This window comes from Petromyzon marinus (assembly GCF_048934315.1).
Source record: "Petromyzon marinus isolate PM22_M1 ecotype Great Lakes invasive population chromosome 84 unlocalized genomic scaffold, UKy_Petmar_22M1.pri1.0 chr84_unloc.4, whole genome shotgun sequence".
NCBI classification, from domain to species: Eukaryota; Metazoa; Chordata; class Hyperoartia; order Petromyzontiformes; family Petromyzontidae; genus Petromyzon; species Petromyzon marinus.
In genome coordinates this window covers 374,025-389,750 of record NW_027422641.1, presented here as the reverse complement: position 1 = coordinate 389,750, position 15,726 = coordinate 374,025, and the positions used below count along the sequence as shown (strand labels likewise).

The 15,726-nt window shown below is 43.9% G+C and overlaps 1 protein-coding gene across 1 annotated transcript; it reads right to left on the bottom strand.

Annotated features, from left to right (window-relative positions):
- Positions 1 to 6,309: 6,309 nt before the first annotated feature.
- LOC142905327 (NACHT, LRR and PYD domains-containing protein 3-like) lies at positions 6,310 to 12,328 on the bottom strand. Its single transcript, XM_076059206.1, has 3 exons — positions 11,946 to 12,328; positions 8,921 to 9,719; positions 6,310 to 8,442 (listed from the first exon to the last, which is right to left on the bottom strand). The coding sequence occupies exons 2-3, from the start codon at positions 9,613 to 9,615 to the stop codon at positions 7,914 to 7,916; spliced, it is 1,224 nt and encodes a 407-aa protein (XP_075915321.1). The 5' UTR covers positions 9,616 to 9,719; positions 11,946 to 12,328; the 3' UTR covers positions 6,310 to 7,913.
- Between the last annotated feature and the right edge of the window lie 3,398 nt (positions 12,329 to 15,726).

Below are 15,726 nucleotides of genomic sequence, written 5' to 3'. Positions count from 1 at the left end.
AGTCTTCCACTCTGGTGGTGGGTGTCCATCTCGGACCCCATTAAAACCGACAGTGGCCTGGTTTCAGCCAGCTGATGAAAGTTGTAATAAATAATTTCATAATCACTTGCAGTTGGGGTTGGCATCGCCCGCCTCTCCTACTTATGCCCATCCATCCTTGGTTTAACCAGGCTGTATTGTGAGCTCACATCACGTGAGCTCTTCCGACGGGCAATGCTTGAGTTGACTGGGTCATCTAGCCAACATACCCAGCCACCACATGCTCAAGTAGCTTATGTTGGGGCAGATAGAGGGTTATAAACGGACATCACAGGCTGGAAAAGAGATGGACTGATGCAGTAAAGGAGAATGTGGAGCCGAGTGTATTTGCTGAAGACGGCGCTCAGGGGAGAGCTGCATTTTGGGGACATGGGTGTTACGAGATAAGAAATAGGCTGAGCCATTGTCCCAAAGAGCACTTGACTCTAGAGCCTGTATGGCTATTAGGGGTTCTTTGTCTTAGCTTTTTGTGTGGAGGAGAGGGAAAGAGTGCTCCTAGCATAGAGAGAGAGAGAATTACAAATATAATGATAATAACAATGTTGTCCATCTATCTACGAAAACATCACCGGCATCCCAAGACTAATTTTTTAAGAAATTCCTGCCCTGGGACGGCTGACCATTTCCATGAAACAGGTGTTTGGCTTTGTGTGGGAGGGAACCAGAGTACCGGGAGAAACTCCACGTTGCACATGAGAGGATAACACTCACAGTTCTGCAACAGATGGAATTCACAGACCCGCTTGCTGTACTGTTGGATAAAGGCCTTCCTACATATTATCTGTAGTAATGCTTTCTTGCTATATTTCACCATTACGCCCATTATGGGTTGGTGAAGCGAGGGGGGCAGGACCGATTCTTCTGTCACTCGACTGATTTCAGGCCATGGGTTTCTAGTGCCGGTGCTCTAAGCACTGCAGCTGCTCCACCCGATATTCCTGTGCAACGTTGCACGTAAGATATTCTATCGCAATGGATTTCCCAGATGAAATATTTTCTAAAATAAAAAATGCAATGCAGGAAAAACAGAAAAACTGCCACGACACGGTGGGCAGGTGTGAGATAGAATGGATTAAAATGATCACGACTGAACACCCATCCCGAGCACACCGTAGTGGTGTTCACTTCATCTGGTGGCGAGATGTTAACGAACACCTTGTGAAAGGCCCAAGGCAGATCCCTGGGTTTGATCTTCCAAGAAGCTCATGGTCCACCCTAAACCGCATCCACTGCACAAACCATGGCAGATGCAGATAGCTGATGCACAAATGGAAAATTAAAAACTCTCCAGTGTTCAACTGTGGTCATCCAGAACAGACCAATCAACATACAATGAAGCAATGTCCGATCCACATGACAATGACACACTGCGCTACTCTTGACGTGGTTATCTGGCTTGACCACCTGAATGTGAAATTGTAGTTGTTACTCTGCATCTACATCAGCCATCTGAAAACAGAAGACAAAATGATAGGGGAGGGAGGGGTAGAGAATGGGAAATGGAGAAGCGGTGAGGCTTTAAGAGAGGAACAGAATGAGGTTAAGGAGGGGGACTACTTAATGTGCTGGGGAAGATTATTCCAGTGTAGGTGTGCAGGGAGAAGGATTGAACGCAGGGAGATGGAGGAACAGAGAATATTGGGAATGGAGAGGACGAGAGGGGACATGGAAGGAGATGAGAGGCAAGAGAAGGTGGGGCAAGGCCATAGAGAGATTTGAAGATGAGCATCAGACATTTGAAAAGACAATGGTCGTGAACGGGAAGCCAGTAAAGTTGATAGAGGAGAGGCAAAGTGTGAGAATAAATGGGAGATTGAAAATAACTTGTGGGAAGTCTTTTTTATTTGTTGGAGGGGAGTGAGGGCTGATGCAGGGAGACCAAGACGACGAGAATTGGTGGTCCAGACGGTTAAAAATGAGAAAATGAACTAGCAGTGGGATAATAGTGGGAGGTATTAGTGATATAGTGGACGTGGCAAGTTATTAATTTGGCGGATCTAAATGGTAGTGGGCTGGGTTAGTGGTGGAGTGGGGGCTACGACTGGAGTGGGCAGGGCTAGTGGTGAAGTGGGTTGGACTAATTGAGGAAGTGGGCGGGCCTCGTCGCGGAGTGTGCGGGTCTAGTCGGGAATGGGCATCTCTAGTGGTAGTGTGGGCGGGGCTAGTGGGGGAGTGGCTCTGTGTACGAGTCTGGACGTTTTCGTGAGTGTGTAGATTTGAGTTGATATACGAGCCTCTTTGTGAGTGTGTTTGTCGAAGCGAGACTGTCTGTGTGCCTCTGTGCGAGTCTATGCACATGGCCTGGCACAAGCGTCGTGGTGATGTAACCGCCACTTAGTGGCGAATGGCGGTTGTTATTGAGTCTATGCAACCCTGTACGTCTAGCTCAGTGCGAGTACATTTCGCTGTTTGTCTTTTTGTATCAACATGCATCTTTATATATCAATGTGAGTCTGTGGATCTCTGTGAGTTTATGGGTCTGTCTGAAACTGAGTGTCAGTGGAAGGCATTTGACTGGTAAGCCCTGTGATATCCACTTTTGTGGGCCACTTTCTAACACAAATGCTTGCACTGCATCATGAGATATCCAAACAGGTTATATTATTAGTCTCGTGACACCATTAGTAGGTCGATGAAAGTATTGGGTACAATATCAAAAATATGCAATAATATTGAAACCTTTAAATGGCAACGCCGCATGAGTAACCAGCAGAGTCCTCTTGTGAGTTACACCGAGTTTGTATTCTCCAGCACGTAGTCCATGCGAGAAGTTTGAATGCTTGACAAGCAAGAGAAGGAAGTGGAGTGAGCCATATGGCAATTTACTAAACCTCCTGCACCAAAAGCTCAATGCGCTGAAACTGAGAGCGCAGGAGTGGGGGTCACTGGGAGTCTCTTCTCTGTTTCCGTGTTTCATCATCACCACCTACAGTCACGGCTACCCCCAGACACAAATACAACACAAATCCCCCATATACAGTACACACACACAAGGAAACCATACACAGATCCCTCATGTAGTCTACACAGGCTGTTGGGGAAAGTGCAGTTAGTGAGCACCTATTCAGGCTGACATGGCACACGAGGGTGTGGTGTGGCCAGTGCCATGCTCGGCCACCTTTGTCTCCGCACTGCTGATGTTTACACACTGCGATGGGTACTCGGTTAAGGCTGAATATACAAATACAAATCTACACCTAATAGCAGAATCTGAATATTTATACTGGAGTAATCCAATGAGTGGAGTCAAGAGAGGACAGGAAATTACAACAACCAATATAAATACACGATGAGAGTGCAAACTATAGTAAAGGTGAACAAATCACTTAAAAATATGGAAACAAAATAAACTCTGTTTTATCATACCAGGTAAGGCCCAGAGCTATTATCTTGTTTTTCAGAAGCGACCTGGCCACATATAATAGCTCGAGGAAGTGGATTACCACTTGAAAATTTATAGTAGCAAAATAATCTAAACGGATGTTTCTAAATGTGGAGGGAAAAACTGGAGGACCCAGAGAAAATCTCCATGTGTCCACGGAGAGAACTTGAACACTCCACATGTACAGCAGGTATCAGGGTCGGACCCCCAAACTCCTGCATACCAGCCGAGGAAGATAGCATCACACCACCGTGGCGTCATTTAATAATACATAATAGCATGCAAGTTCAAATTACATCAGATCCCAAGCTTTGGAAAGGCAGTAAAACAACAGCAATACACATTTCCAGACCACACCGAGACAATGACAGTCTCCCAATAAAATTGTACATTTAAATTTAATTATTGGTACATTTTCTGGGTTCTTTCAGTAAAGTCACGTAGAATGGAAATAAAAAAATAAAGATAAAACAATAAAATAAAATTCTCCCTCAACGTTTCGGCCACAACACAAGTAGCCTTCTTCAGGTGAAGAAACAGAACTGTCGGGACAACAGCGCTTCAATGAACACTGCTAAGCTTGGCAGCGTCTTTAGGAAAACTACCCATATGGATGCTTACTTAAAACCGGATTCCCACCACCATCCATCCCAGAAGAATTCCCTCATCAAGACTCTATACCATAGAGCCCAATGCATTTCCAACCAGGAACACATTGCCAGTGAACTCGAGCACGTACACCAAGCTCTCAAGGCTAATGGTTACTCCGACTACACAATCCACAAAGCCATCACTCCAACCAAGAAGAAGGATCCTCTTGAGGAGCCATTCAAAACCATCACCTTACCCTACATTGCGGGGGTCACAAAAAAGATCTCCAAAATCCTGAATAAACACAAGATCCAGGTCCGATTCAACACAGTACATAAAATCCGTGATCTGGTTCCGTCTGTAAAAGATCTGGTTCCAGACATACAGTACCCGGGCGTCTACAAACTAAGTTGCCTCTGTGGTAGCAGCTACATTGGAGAAACCAAACGACATATCTCAGACCGCATCCGTGAACATAAAGCAGACTTGAAGCACAGTAGGACGAATACCTCAGCCGTGGCAGATCACTGTTATAATTCAGTGGGCTCACATGACATTGACTTCTCCAAGACGGAGGTTCTCTGCAAGCCATCCGGCTACCATGAGAGATTCGTTCATGAGGCCATCCACATATACAAACACAGACAATTTCAACCGAGAAGATGGATTTTGGCTTTGTAACCATTGGAAAGACGTTATAAACCATTTCGGTTCTTGATTGATTGTATTTTACGGTGACTTTCAGACCGCAGTCCATTCGCTGGCACTGCCTCTTAGTACCTTTCATACGACGGTCAATGGTATGGTTTTTAGCATGTTGTATAATAATAAATAGTATAACAGTGTAATGTTTAACATAATTCATAAGGCAATATATAGTATCGTAATTGTATAGTGAATATACAGCAGTGTTGTATAGAGTAGGGTTGGTAGAATAATACATAGTGTAATATTACAAGTCTAATATTTTATAGTCTAAAGTATAGGGTAGTGTATAGTAATGAATTGTATAATTCAATGGTGGGGTTTGTCTATGGCAGTGTATATTACGGTGTATAGTCGTGTAATATATAAAAAAAGTTTAATTGGAGGCATATCAATATAATGCATAATGTTAGAGCTTACATTGGGCTGTATATACGATATTATACAATGTAGTTTAGATTGGAAGGTTGTAATGTATAGTAGTCTAGTTTATAGCATAGTTGTAATGCAACACAGGATAGAGCAGCGCATCATGGCTGTTTCTCTTTCTCCCCCCTCCTCCGTTCCGAGCATAGATGGACTCGTCCGACTGAACAAAGCTTGTCGCTTTCCGTGGTGCTAACATTGAAAAGAAACCGCTACTTTTTTCGTCATAGAATTGTAATGTATAGTAACTCATTGCTAGTAGCTCAGCTGATTGGATAGTATATTGAGTTTATTGATAATGTTGATGTATACTCTTTAGTTATATTTGGTAAAGTCACGTAGGTAAAAATAAAATAACAAAAATCACGACGTTTTGGCCACAACACAAGTGGCCTTCATCAGGTGAGGGACTGGACTGTCCAGAGGACAGCGTTGGAGTGAAGACAGCCAAGCCCAGGTCGCGTCCTTTAAGCTGTGTGGGAGGAAACAAAAGACGCCTTGACAAAGGAATTAGCATAAAATGATGTACTGGACCGGCACGGTTGGGGAGGGGGGGGGGGATTTTACATAATGTTGGTGTGAAGGGAAATAACCTGCTATTAAAGTTTGGGATACCACTACTTGAAAAAATATACTGTACCATTGAAAATTAGTATAATGTTTGGTTTGATTTAGAACATCTTTCCAATGATTGCTTAATTTGAAACCATCCTCTCGGTTGAAATTGTGTCTGTGTTTGTAAATCTGAATTGCCTCGTGGACAAATCTCTGATTAAAACCCGTGGGTTTGCAGAGAACCTTGGTATCGGAGAAAACAATATCGTGATCACCCACAGCGTTGTAAGTGATCAGCTACGGCAGAAGAATTTGTTCTGCCGTGTTTCAAATCTGATTTGTGCTCGCGAATTCGGTCAGAGACATGTCGTTTCGTCTCCCCGATATAGCAGTCACCACAGGTGCAGCTCACAGCTTAAAGGACGCGACCTGGGCTTGGCTGTATTCACTCCAACGCTGTCCTCTGGACAGTACGGTCCCTTCACCTGATGAAAGCCACTTGTGTTGTGGCCGAAACGTCGTGATTTTTGTTATTTTATTTTTACCTACGTGACTTTACCGAATAGAACCAGAGTATGGATCCTTGCAGTCATGAAAGCTTCAAATCTAGAATATTGATGTAGTTTATATTTTAGTTTTTTTATCAGTTTACTATTTGGTATTCATTATACAGTGTAGTGCATACCCAGTTACTTTACGTTAATAGCTCAACTTATTGAAGAATATATTGAGTACATGTATTATATTGATGTAGTTTATTCTTAGTTCTTTCACATCGGCTTATTGTACGACAGTTGGGTAGTTGCAGTTCTTTAGCGTCAATATACTAAATGCCTCTGTTGATATGTAAACTCTGACTTTAACATAGCTACTTCCATGACCAGTTACATGCTAATCTCCCAGTTACATGCTAATTTCTGACTTTAACACTCTGCTAATCCAACACATTAACACAGCTACATCAATGATAAATTCTTCTGTTGATATGTAAACTCCTTTGTCAAGGCGCTCTGCTCCTCCCACCCAGCTTAAAAGACGCCGCCAAGCTTAGCAGTGTTCATTGAAGCGCTGTCGTCCTGACAGTTCTGTTTCTTCACCTGAAGTAGGCTACTTGTGTTGTGGCCGAAACGTCGTGAGAATTTTATTTTATTATGTTTTATTTTTATTATTTTTTTCCATTCTACGTGACTTTACCAAAAGAACCAAGAAGATGAATCCCTGCAGTCACAAAAGCTTTAAATCGAAATTTATTGATATTGTTAAGCATTCCGAGGCTGTTGAAGTGCTGTTATTCAGTATATAGATATATGTTGACATAGAAATTTGAAATATCAGGTGTATTTTTTAACCTGTTTTTTTTACCTGGATAGCCTAATTTGCAAGTGTGACCTGACACCAAAAAATAAAACTAATAAATTAGAGCAATGAAGCAAAGAGAAATCAGAGCAAAAACAACTTTAATGCAAGAAATGAACATTTCACAATCATTAAATTTCGATTTAAAGCTTTCGTGACTGCAGGGATTCGTATTCTTGGTTATTTCGGGAAAATTCTCACGACGAAATGTCGTAAGAATTTAAGTTAAATTTTTATTATTTTATTATTTCCCTTCTACGTGACTTTACCGAAAGAACCAAGAATATGAAACAATCATTAATTAAACAAAATAAATCACGTTACAGTTGCAACACAAGCGCCCGTCTTCAGGTGACAATCGCGATAGCCGCGATGTCTGCTGCGAGCAGCACGATGTCTGCAGCAGACACACCAATTGAAAGTTAAAATACATGCATTTTAAACAGATATAGGGTGACTATCGAAGTCATACGTAAAGTGGCTAGGATATGTGCATGTTGTGTGATACACACCTCTATGTACGCACCAGTGATGTGCGGTGAGGTCAATGGCTGGGGAGGCACTGGCTAGTGTCAGAGCCAGATTCACATAGAGGGCGTGGTCTCACGGAGGGGGGCGTGGCCTCACTGAGGGGTGCGTGTTAGACACGTCCCCCTCAGTTATAGCTGCCTCCTCTGGTGCTTTTTCATTGCAATTTCATGACGAGACCAGCGAGCCTAAATATATTTATACACATACGTGAAATAAGTTACCTCGAGTATGGAAGGCGAGGACATGAAATGAAGGGGTCTACAAACATTACACACGCGAACATATGCACACACAATTTGTGAAGTAGTGAATGCGAGGTGTGCAAGTCTTACACTAGCTCTTTACATCTGTGCAGTCCAGGCTGAAGCCTCTTCATTTCCTCGGTGCCAATGCCGCAGTCAAACAGGTTGAGTGTCTCAATAGGTTCCTCTCGATGCAGCAGGATCGAGGTGATGGCAGCGCAGTCTGGCAGGGACAGCCTTGTGAATGACAGGTCTATCTCAGTCATGGACCGAGTGGCATCACTCATGGACTTGCGGTCGTGCAGCTCGTGCACACAGTGCAGGAGACTGATGAGCCTGTGTTTGTCAACCTTCTGATTTTCCATGCTGTGATTGAGCCACTCGATTATTTCCTTTTGAGAATCTGCAGATGGAGGATCCAAGATACCCTCAAAGAACGTCCATGGAGTGCTTGATGCTAGTCCACAAAAAAACATCTGAAACACATCAAACCTCCCATCTTTGCTGTCCTCAATAGCTTTGATTATGTCACTCACTGGCCGTGTTGAATGTGTCAAATGCATGGCTATTGCTGCAAAGAATTCCTGGATTGTTAAGTGTGAAAAAGAATAACAACTCCCTTATTCTTAGTTCTTTCGGTAAAGTCACGTTGAAGGGAAACAACAAAATAATAAAACGTGACTTTACCGAAAGAACTAAGAATATGAATTACTGCAGTCACGAAAGCTTTAAATCAAAACAACTCGCTTGTTTAATGCCCTCACATGTGAACACTTTGTTGATGAATGTACTTCCTAGTTCAGAAGAACTAACAACACACTCTTCTAGATCTTTTTGGCTGAACACCTGGATGTTTTGCTGAACCCCCTTCAGAGCCATATTTGCAAGAGACAATAAAATTTCCTTGGCTCCGTGGCTGCCACGTCCATGGTGTTCTACGAGCCCAAACACGTATTGTGTGAAGAGGTCGGTCATTGATTTGAGGATAATCTCAGAATGATCAGACTTTTGTAAATGTTCCTTCAGTGTAATGGCTGCTATATGGCAGAATGAAGGGTTCTGGGACAATGTATTCACTGTTTAATTTTCCTGCAGGAGCTTGAGTGCTCTTTCTGCTAGATTCCTATCTTTGTAAAAATTGTGTAAAAATGCTATTTTATCTTCATTGGAAAACCCAGCAATTTCAACAGCTCGATCAACATTCACTCCACTCAGCTGTGCCATGGCAATAGGTCTGGTCGTTATCAAGACCGAGGCCTTGGGCAAGAGGTTTCCATTCACTAGTGCAGCAATGATGCCTTCTACTGTTGCCGTCTTACGTGGATCAGTGCAAGCATTGGCATAGTGAAGGCACTTTCCAAACTCATCCAACCCATCCATAACAAAAAGGGTTCTCTCTTGGTTTGCGTAAACCTCATCCGCTTTTTTTCCCAAACATGAGTGCAGCACAGAAAACAGCTCTGCCAGTGACACCTCTCCAACATCATTTATCTCCCTGAACGTGATGAGCACGATGTGCTCAAAGCGTCGTGCAAACACTCTCTCACCTGACAGCAGGCTGTGCACAATGAATTTGCTCAACATGGTTTTACCGCTGCCTGGAGTCCCAACTACAATAACCAGTCGGGGGTGTGTTTCTTTTCCAATGAGATCAAAGATATTATTGTAAGTCATCCCTTCTCTCTGTGCTCTCTTCATCAGCTCCTTGTGCTGTTTGCCTCTCGCTAGTAACTCGTGCTGCTTGGTTTCTTGATGGCGGTAGTAGAGAACCAGAATTGGCTTCACCATTCTCTCCAGCAGAAATACTGCAGGTTCTCCAGGTCGTGCGTTGTAGTCTCGTGTTAATGATGTCAGCTTCAGCAAGAATTCTCTGTAATCATCACCAGGGTTATCTAAATGAAACAAATCATTTAAAAACAAATTAGTTTCATTTACACTAAAAAAACATTCCTATAGCAGACAAATATGTTTAAAATAAACTACATAAAAAAAGCATAGCGAATTCGTTCATCATGGAAAATGTATCGCCATCATGTACATCACAAATTATTGTGTGGACATTTTCCCGATGTGTATTCTACATATCTTAACAAAGATTTACCACCACTTGTCTTGTTTGTTTTGCATGTGAAACAAGATAGTACCACCACATTTGAAATTACGATGTACATCAGCATAATCCCAACCTAATGCTATCAATTTGTGTCTAAAATGCACTGCTGCCTTGTCCTACAATTATTATTTTTTGTTGTTTAGGATGTTGAATTTTACTTTTTATATTTCACTGGTATTGGGGTTGTGTTTCCTTTTCCATTTCAAGCTGGCCTACATCACCTAGCAAGGGGGCTACACTGTGGTTGAGTGCAGTACACCAGGCACGGTCCTAGCAGCAGAGAAGATGAAGTGCTTTCACCTCCACAACAGCCACATGAATTACAGAATTCGTAGCATCCCACGTGTTGCATCGTAGGTTCACTTAAACTTCAAATAATCTGGTTACTGCATCATCAGCAAGCACTGTGGCATCCACTACATTGGGGAGAGTGTCGATTTCCAATAGCAAATTTGCTCAACAACTTCCATCTGCTTTCCAAGTAAACACTGAACCCAGAGGCGCACCACTTGGGCAATGTTGACCATAAGAACCGTGATACCTCTGTATCTGATGTTATTTGAATCTCTCGGGAATCATATATTCAGAGTCATTTAATCACGTCGACTTTTTTTCTAAATGAGAGGGATACAAATTTGACGTTTAATCTGGAGTGAATTATAACCAATCCAGTTTCAGTTTCATTTATTTTGTATAGCCCTGTGAGCCATTCGGCTCTTGAATCGGGTGCAACCGCAACAAATAAAAACAGGAAAAAGAAACATCTTAAAGTGACTATGCGCAAACAGAAAAATCCAGGAAAAAACAGCAAAGTCTTCCAGAAAAAGCACTGTATATCAATGCTGTGTGCAAAAATCCCAGTGGGATGCAAGTCAAACAATAACAACCATAAGACAATTTAGATTAAAGTTATCAGTCTAACTCTGTACTACAACAAACAAATATGGCTAAACCAAAACGTTTTCGAAATCACCAAAAGAAAGCTATAAAAGCAATGGAACAGTGATCATAAGAACTGATTGAAATTTTACAATACACGATATAAATAACATGTACTACCAAACTTTGCAGCCATAGCTGGCTGCATGAGTCACTCCATAACAGCAGGAGTATCAGTAGGAGTGTCAACATTTTTAAAGAGTTAAGAGGATAGAGTAGGTTCCGTTTCATGAGTCAATGGCGATAAAAGGCTGGGTGTCCTTAGAAATAGCAGTGATAGCTAGTCAATATAAAACAAAAATTAGGAGTAAAAAATGTCCACAAAGGAGGAGACATTGTACTGAGAAGAGCAGATAGCCAAGGACGGAGCCATTTGGAACACCATAGAATGGGGGCTTCTGAACGGAAGGCAGTCATTGCTTGGAAAAATAGGGCTCACTTTTAGAGGGTGAAGCAGAAGCAGTGGGGAAGTGTGTGAGAGATGCCTGCGTAGCAATGCCGATTCAAGAGGATGGAGTAGAAGCAGCTTCCATAATTTAAGAGAGGTGGTCATTCACCCTGCAGTTTCAACGACATGGCCTTGGTGGAATCCAGATTGTACCAAGTCATGGAGACCATGGCAGCAGATGGGTTTGCTGCCATGGCCAAACATCTTGGGCTTGACACTTGAAAGAGCTTCATAGCTCATTACATTCTTCCAGCTGAAATAAAATGTCTGTGTCTGAAGAGGTGAGAGAAAATCACCATGTTAAAGTCTTTTGCAAGGAAAATGAGGTGTAGGATAGGACAGAAATTCAGGAATGTTGGGGTCCAGTGTGGATGTAATGTTTTGATACTGACACACATTTCCATTATCCATCCATCCTTTCCTCCAAGTTGCTGATTCCTTGTACATACCCTGCTATGGAATGGAATATTAATGTCCTCCTTCTGAGAGGAATGTTGTCATGCAAGGGTGGTGCAGTTTGCTAATATTAAATGACAGTTCATATCAGTTCAAAGCAATTATTTCACTTAAATTTGCCAGAGACATGCAAATGAATATGTGAAGTTTAGCATCACTCACGAGAAGCTGCTCCAGGGATGGCTTTACCCGCAGTTCAGCTCAGATCGACACCCATCACGTTGAGCTGCTGCTCATGCTGTGATATCCACTGATCCAAGAGAGGGATCTCGGATCTCAGCGGCACCAGCACGGCTTCAATGAATCTCATGCACACTTCTTCTCCCTTGCCGAGCACCAGGTCAACCAGGTGCCGTGTTCGCACAATGGGGTCATTCTCGCTTTTGAGGGACGCGTATTCGCCGTACAGGACTATCTCTGTTTGACAGGAATGGTCAAGCACTTCTGAAGACTTCGCCTGGAGGTATTCCTGCAGTTTCACTTTGTTGGTTCTAATAATCTCATATGCAGGATCATTTGATGCCATCACGACAAATGCATCGAGTCACCTGAAGAAAATGAAAACAAACCACGTGTCACCTGTAAGCATAGTCGTGTAATTTTAGCCAGGTAAAAAATAATTATAAAAATAAAATGTTGCTACTAAATTCTAAGAGGTCTCGGTTAGGTACAATTGTGACTCTAGCTATTTGATCGTGAATACATTGGGTTATTTAAATTGTAATACAAGCTTAAAATTGTTATTGGAATATATAGAAATACGTAAAATTGCATCGAAACACTTTAGGCATCTCAAAACAATCTTCAGTGCAAGCATTTGAACATTCACATGAACACAACACTACGATAAAAAAAAGTAAAATGTAAACCTAATTCAAAACACCACACAGTTTTAGCAGATTAAGCAGCTGTGTGACACCACGTGCTCACTGCCTCGACCATCGTGATGCCACGCAGACGGCGAATTGCGCTGTAATGTGCAATGATGGAGATAGCGTCACCTCTAGTTGAGTGACGATTAGAGGGTGGGAGCCAGGTTTGATCTTGGGTAGTCCCTATGTAGTGGGCACTCCTATGCTCTCGATGGTAGAGGGTGCTCTGAGATTGTCTAGAAGTGGTATGACGTCACATACCGCGTTCCCAGCAGCGGCTGGCGGGGCTGTTTGTGAGGGGGCCGGGGGAGCTGACGGAGGGAGCCGACGGGGCCGGGGGGGGGGGGCGACGGAGCCGGGGGGGGGGCGACGGAGCCGGGGGGGGCGATGGAGCTGGGGGGGGGGCAACGAAGCCGGGGGGGCCGACGGAGCCAGGGGGGGGGGGGCGTGGGCGACGGAGCCGGGGGGGGGGGGGGCAATGGAGCCAGGGGGGGGCGATGGAGCCAGGGGGGGTTCGACGGAGCTGGGAGGGGGGGGGGGCGACGGAGCCAGGGGGGGGGCCGACGGAGCTAGGAGGAGGGGGCGACGGAGCCGGGGGGGCGGGGGGCCGGACGGAGCCAGGGGGGGCCGACGGAGCTGGGGGGGCGACGGAGCCGGGGGGGGGGGGCGACGGAGCCGAGGGGGGGGGCGATGGAGCCGGGGGGCGGAGGGGGGGGGGCGATGGCGCGAGCAGAGGGAGCCGACACTGACTTTCTCATACATCATGCACTGACTCACTCACACATCATGCACTGACTCGCTCATCATGCGCTGACTCGCTCATCAGGCGCTGACTCAATCATCATGCGCTGACTCGCCCATCATGCGCTGACTCACTCACACATCATACACTCGCACAACCACTGACCCATTCACTCATCATACACAGGTTCACTCATCGTGTGCTGGCTCACTCGCACATCATACACTCACTCTGCCGCTGACTCGCTCACACATCATACACTGACTCACTCATCATGCGCTGACTAACACGTCATACACTCACTCAACCTAATACTAACTCACTCATCATACGCTGGCTCACACATCATGTACTCACTCAACCTAATACTGACTCGATCATCATACGCTGACTCGCACATCATACGTTGACTCGCACATCATACACTCACTCACGCTGCTGCTCACTCACACATCATACACTGGGAGTGTCGTGCTGCCAGCTATGGCTGCAGGTTTTGTCGTACATGTTATGTATATTGTTTATTGTAAAATTTAAAATCACAGTTCTTATGATTACTGTTGTTACATTGTTTTTTAGCTTTATTTTGGTCTGGTTGTGGTGTAATAGTTTTCTGCAATGTAGATACATATTTTGTTTGTTGCGGTTGCACCCGACTTAAGAGCCGCATGGCTCACAGGGCTATACCTAATAAATGAAACTTGAAAACTTGAATACGCTTCACGGAAATGAGTAAACATGACCTTTTGTGGAGGTAGTGTTTGTGTGGGAAAGCCAAAACTTAAAGTACACACATGAGGCAGCGTCAATGTTACTGTAATGTTCATTATGTTAAATAAATCACTTATACAGGACAGCAGTGGTCCATGCGTCTGTGCAGCCACCTTCCTACGTCTTTGAATCTCCACCTACATTGTCTCTTAGGAATCCTTCAAAAAGAGCGGCACGTTACATCATCATCAGCAGCCATTGTCTCTCTACCACTGGATGAACGCCTCCCTATATTTGTTTAACGTGAGAAATTAATGAAAAAAATTCTTAATTTAACATTTTTTATTAGTATTAATAATAACGAAGCATCTGGTCAGTGAGTATGCACCACGTGCATTTACAACAGCATGCAGAGCATGAGACTATAACGAGTTTTGTACATCATGTTTGTAAACCCAAGTAATCCATTCTTTAGTATGAGATATTTATACATTTAACTCTTTGTGTATTGAGCTGTGTGTATTGCATTGCTGCAAACTAAATATCTAAACTGTACATATACAGGCCGGTCTGACTTAACCAGCGTTCTTTCTACAAGAATGTGCTATAACAAGCAATATTAATCTATCCCTGGGGTGTCACTAAATACGTATGATTTTATGAATAGTCAAATAGTACGAGGAGATAATGCAATAGGGAGAAGGGGGTGAGAGCGTGGGCTCAGTCGCTTTTTCTCTCATACAGCACACATCTCCACAGGAAATGAAAAAAATAACACCTGGCAAATGGACATACATTGATGTTTACGCCCAAGGCGCAACAACTCTATTGGTTTCACTATCGTGCAGCTCCACGCTACACACAGCAGACGCGTGCTCCCTACAGAGGATAAACTGTCGAGCGTCTTCTACGCCGACAGCACGAGCTTCAACACAAACATCCCCCATGTAGCTCCACAGACTGGTGGGTCAAGTGCTGTTAGTGAGCCCCTTTGAAGACCCGCACGCAAAGTGGGGTAGAAATGGCCAGCACCACACCTGGCCACGTTTCTCTCATAGGTTATACTGATTACCCATTGTACCAGGCACTCATTTAATGCAGACACAACCTAGAGGACCCACAACCAGTGTAGATATCACGTGCTATTGATAACTGTGGCTGAGTTTGTTGTGCAGCATGGCTCGCCACAAACACACATAGGCGATGTACACAAACATACAAGATACAAATGAGAAACATATCCCATATCGTTTTTTTACATTATTGGGATTAGTTCTGCTAGTGAGCACCTAAGAAGGCCAGTACGGCACATGAAGGGGTGGGTACATAAACACAATAACAATAAAAGCCATTCGCCACTCAAAATTGGTGACGTCAACAAAGTGTTTGTGCCAGGCTAAGTGCACATTGAGGTCATGTGGACTGTCGAAGGCTCATGGGCAGGAGGTTACAGGATAGATAAAGGTGTCATGGGTTGAGTGACAGGGATGACTGGCAGATCTACCACCTGTGCTCCCTACTGTTCCACCTTGCTGCATTTTACTCATTCTGCACTCCGCTCGTTGTTGTGAGCATCACTCCTCCGCCCTCCGTTATTGCTGGAGGCGGACATCCTTCA

Excerpts from the sequence above, each read along its gene's own strand:
- LOC142905327 (XM_076059206.1), bottom strand. The coding sequence starts at position 9,615 with ATGGTGAAGCCAATTCTGGTTCTCTACTACCGCCATCAAGAAACCAAG. Across the intron at positions 8,443-8,920 it reads GAAAGAGCACTCAAGCTCCT|TTGTTATTCTTTTTCACACT; the intron begins GCAGGAAAATTA and ends AGAATAAGGGAG.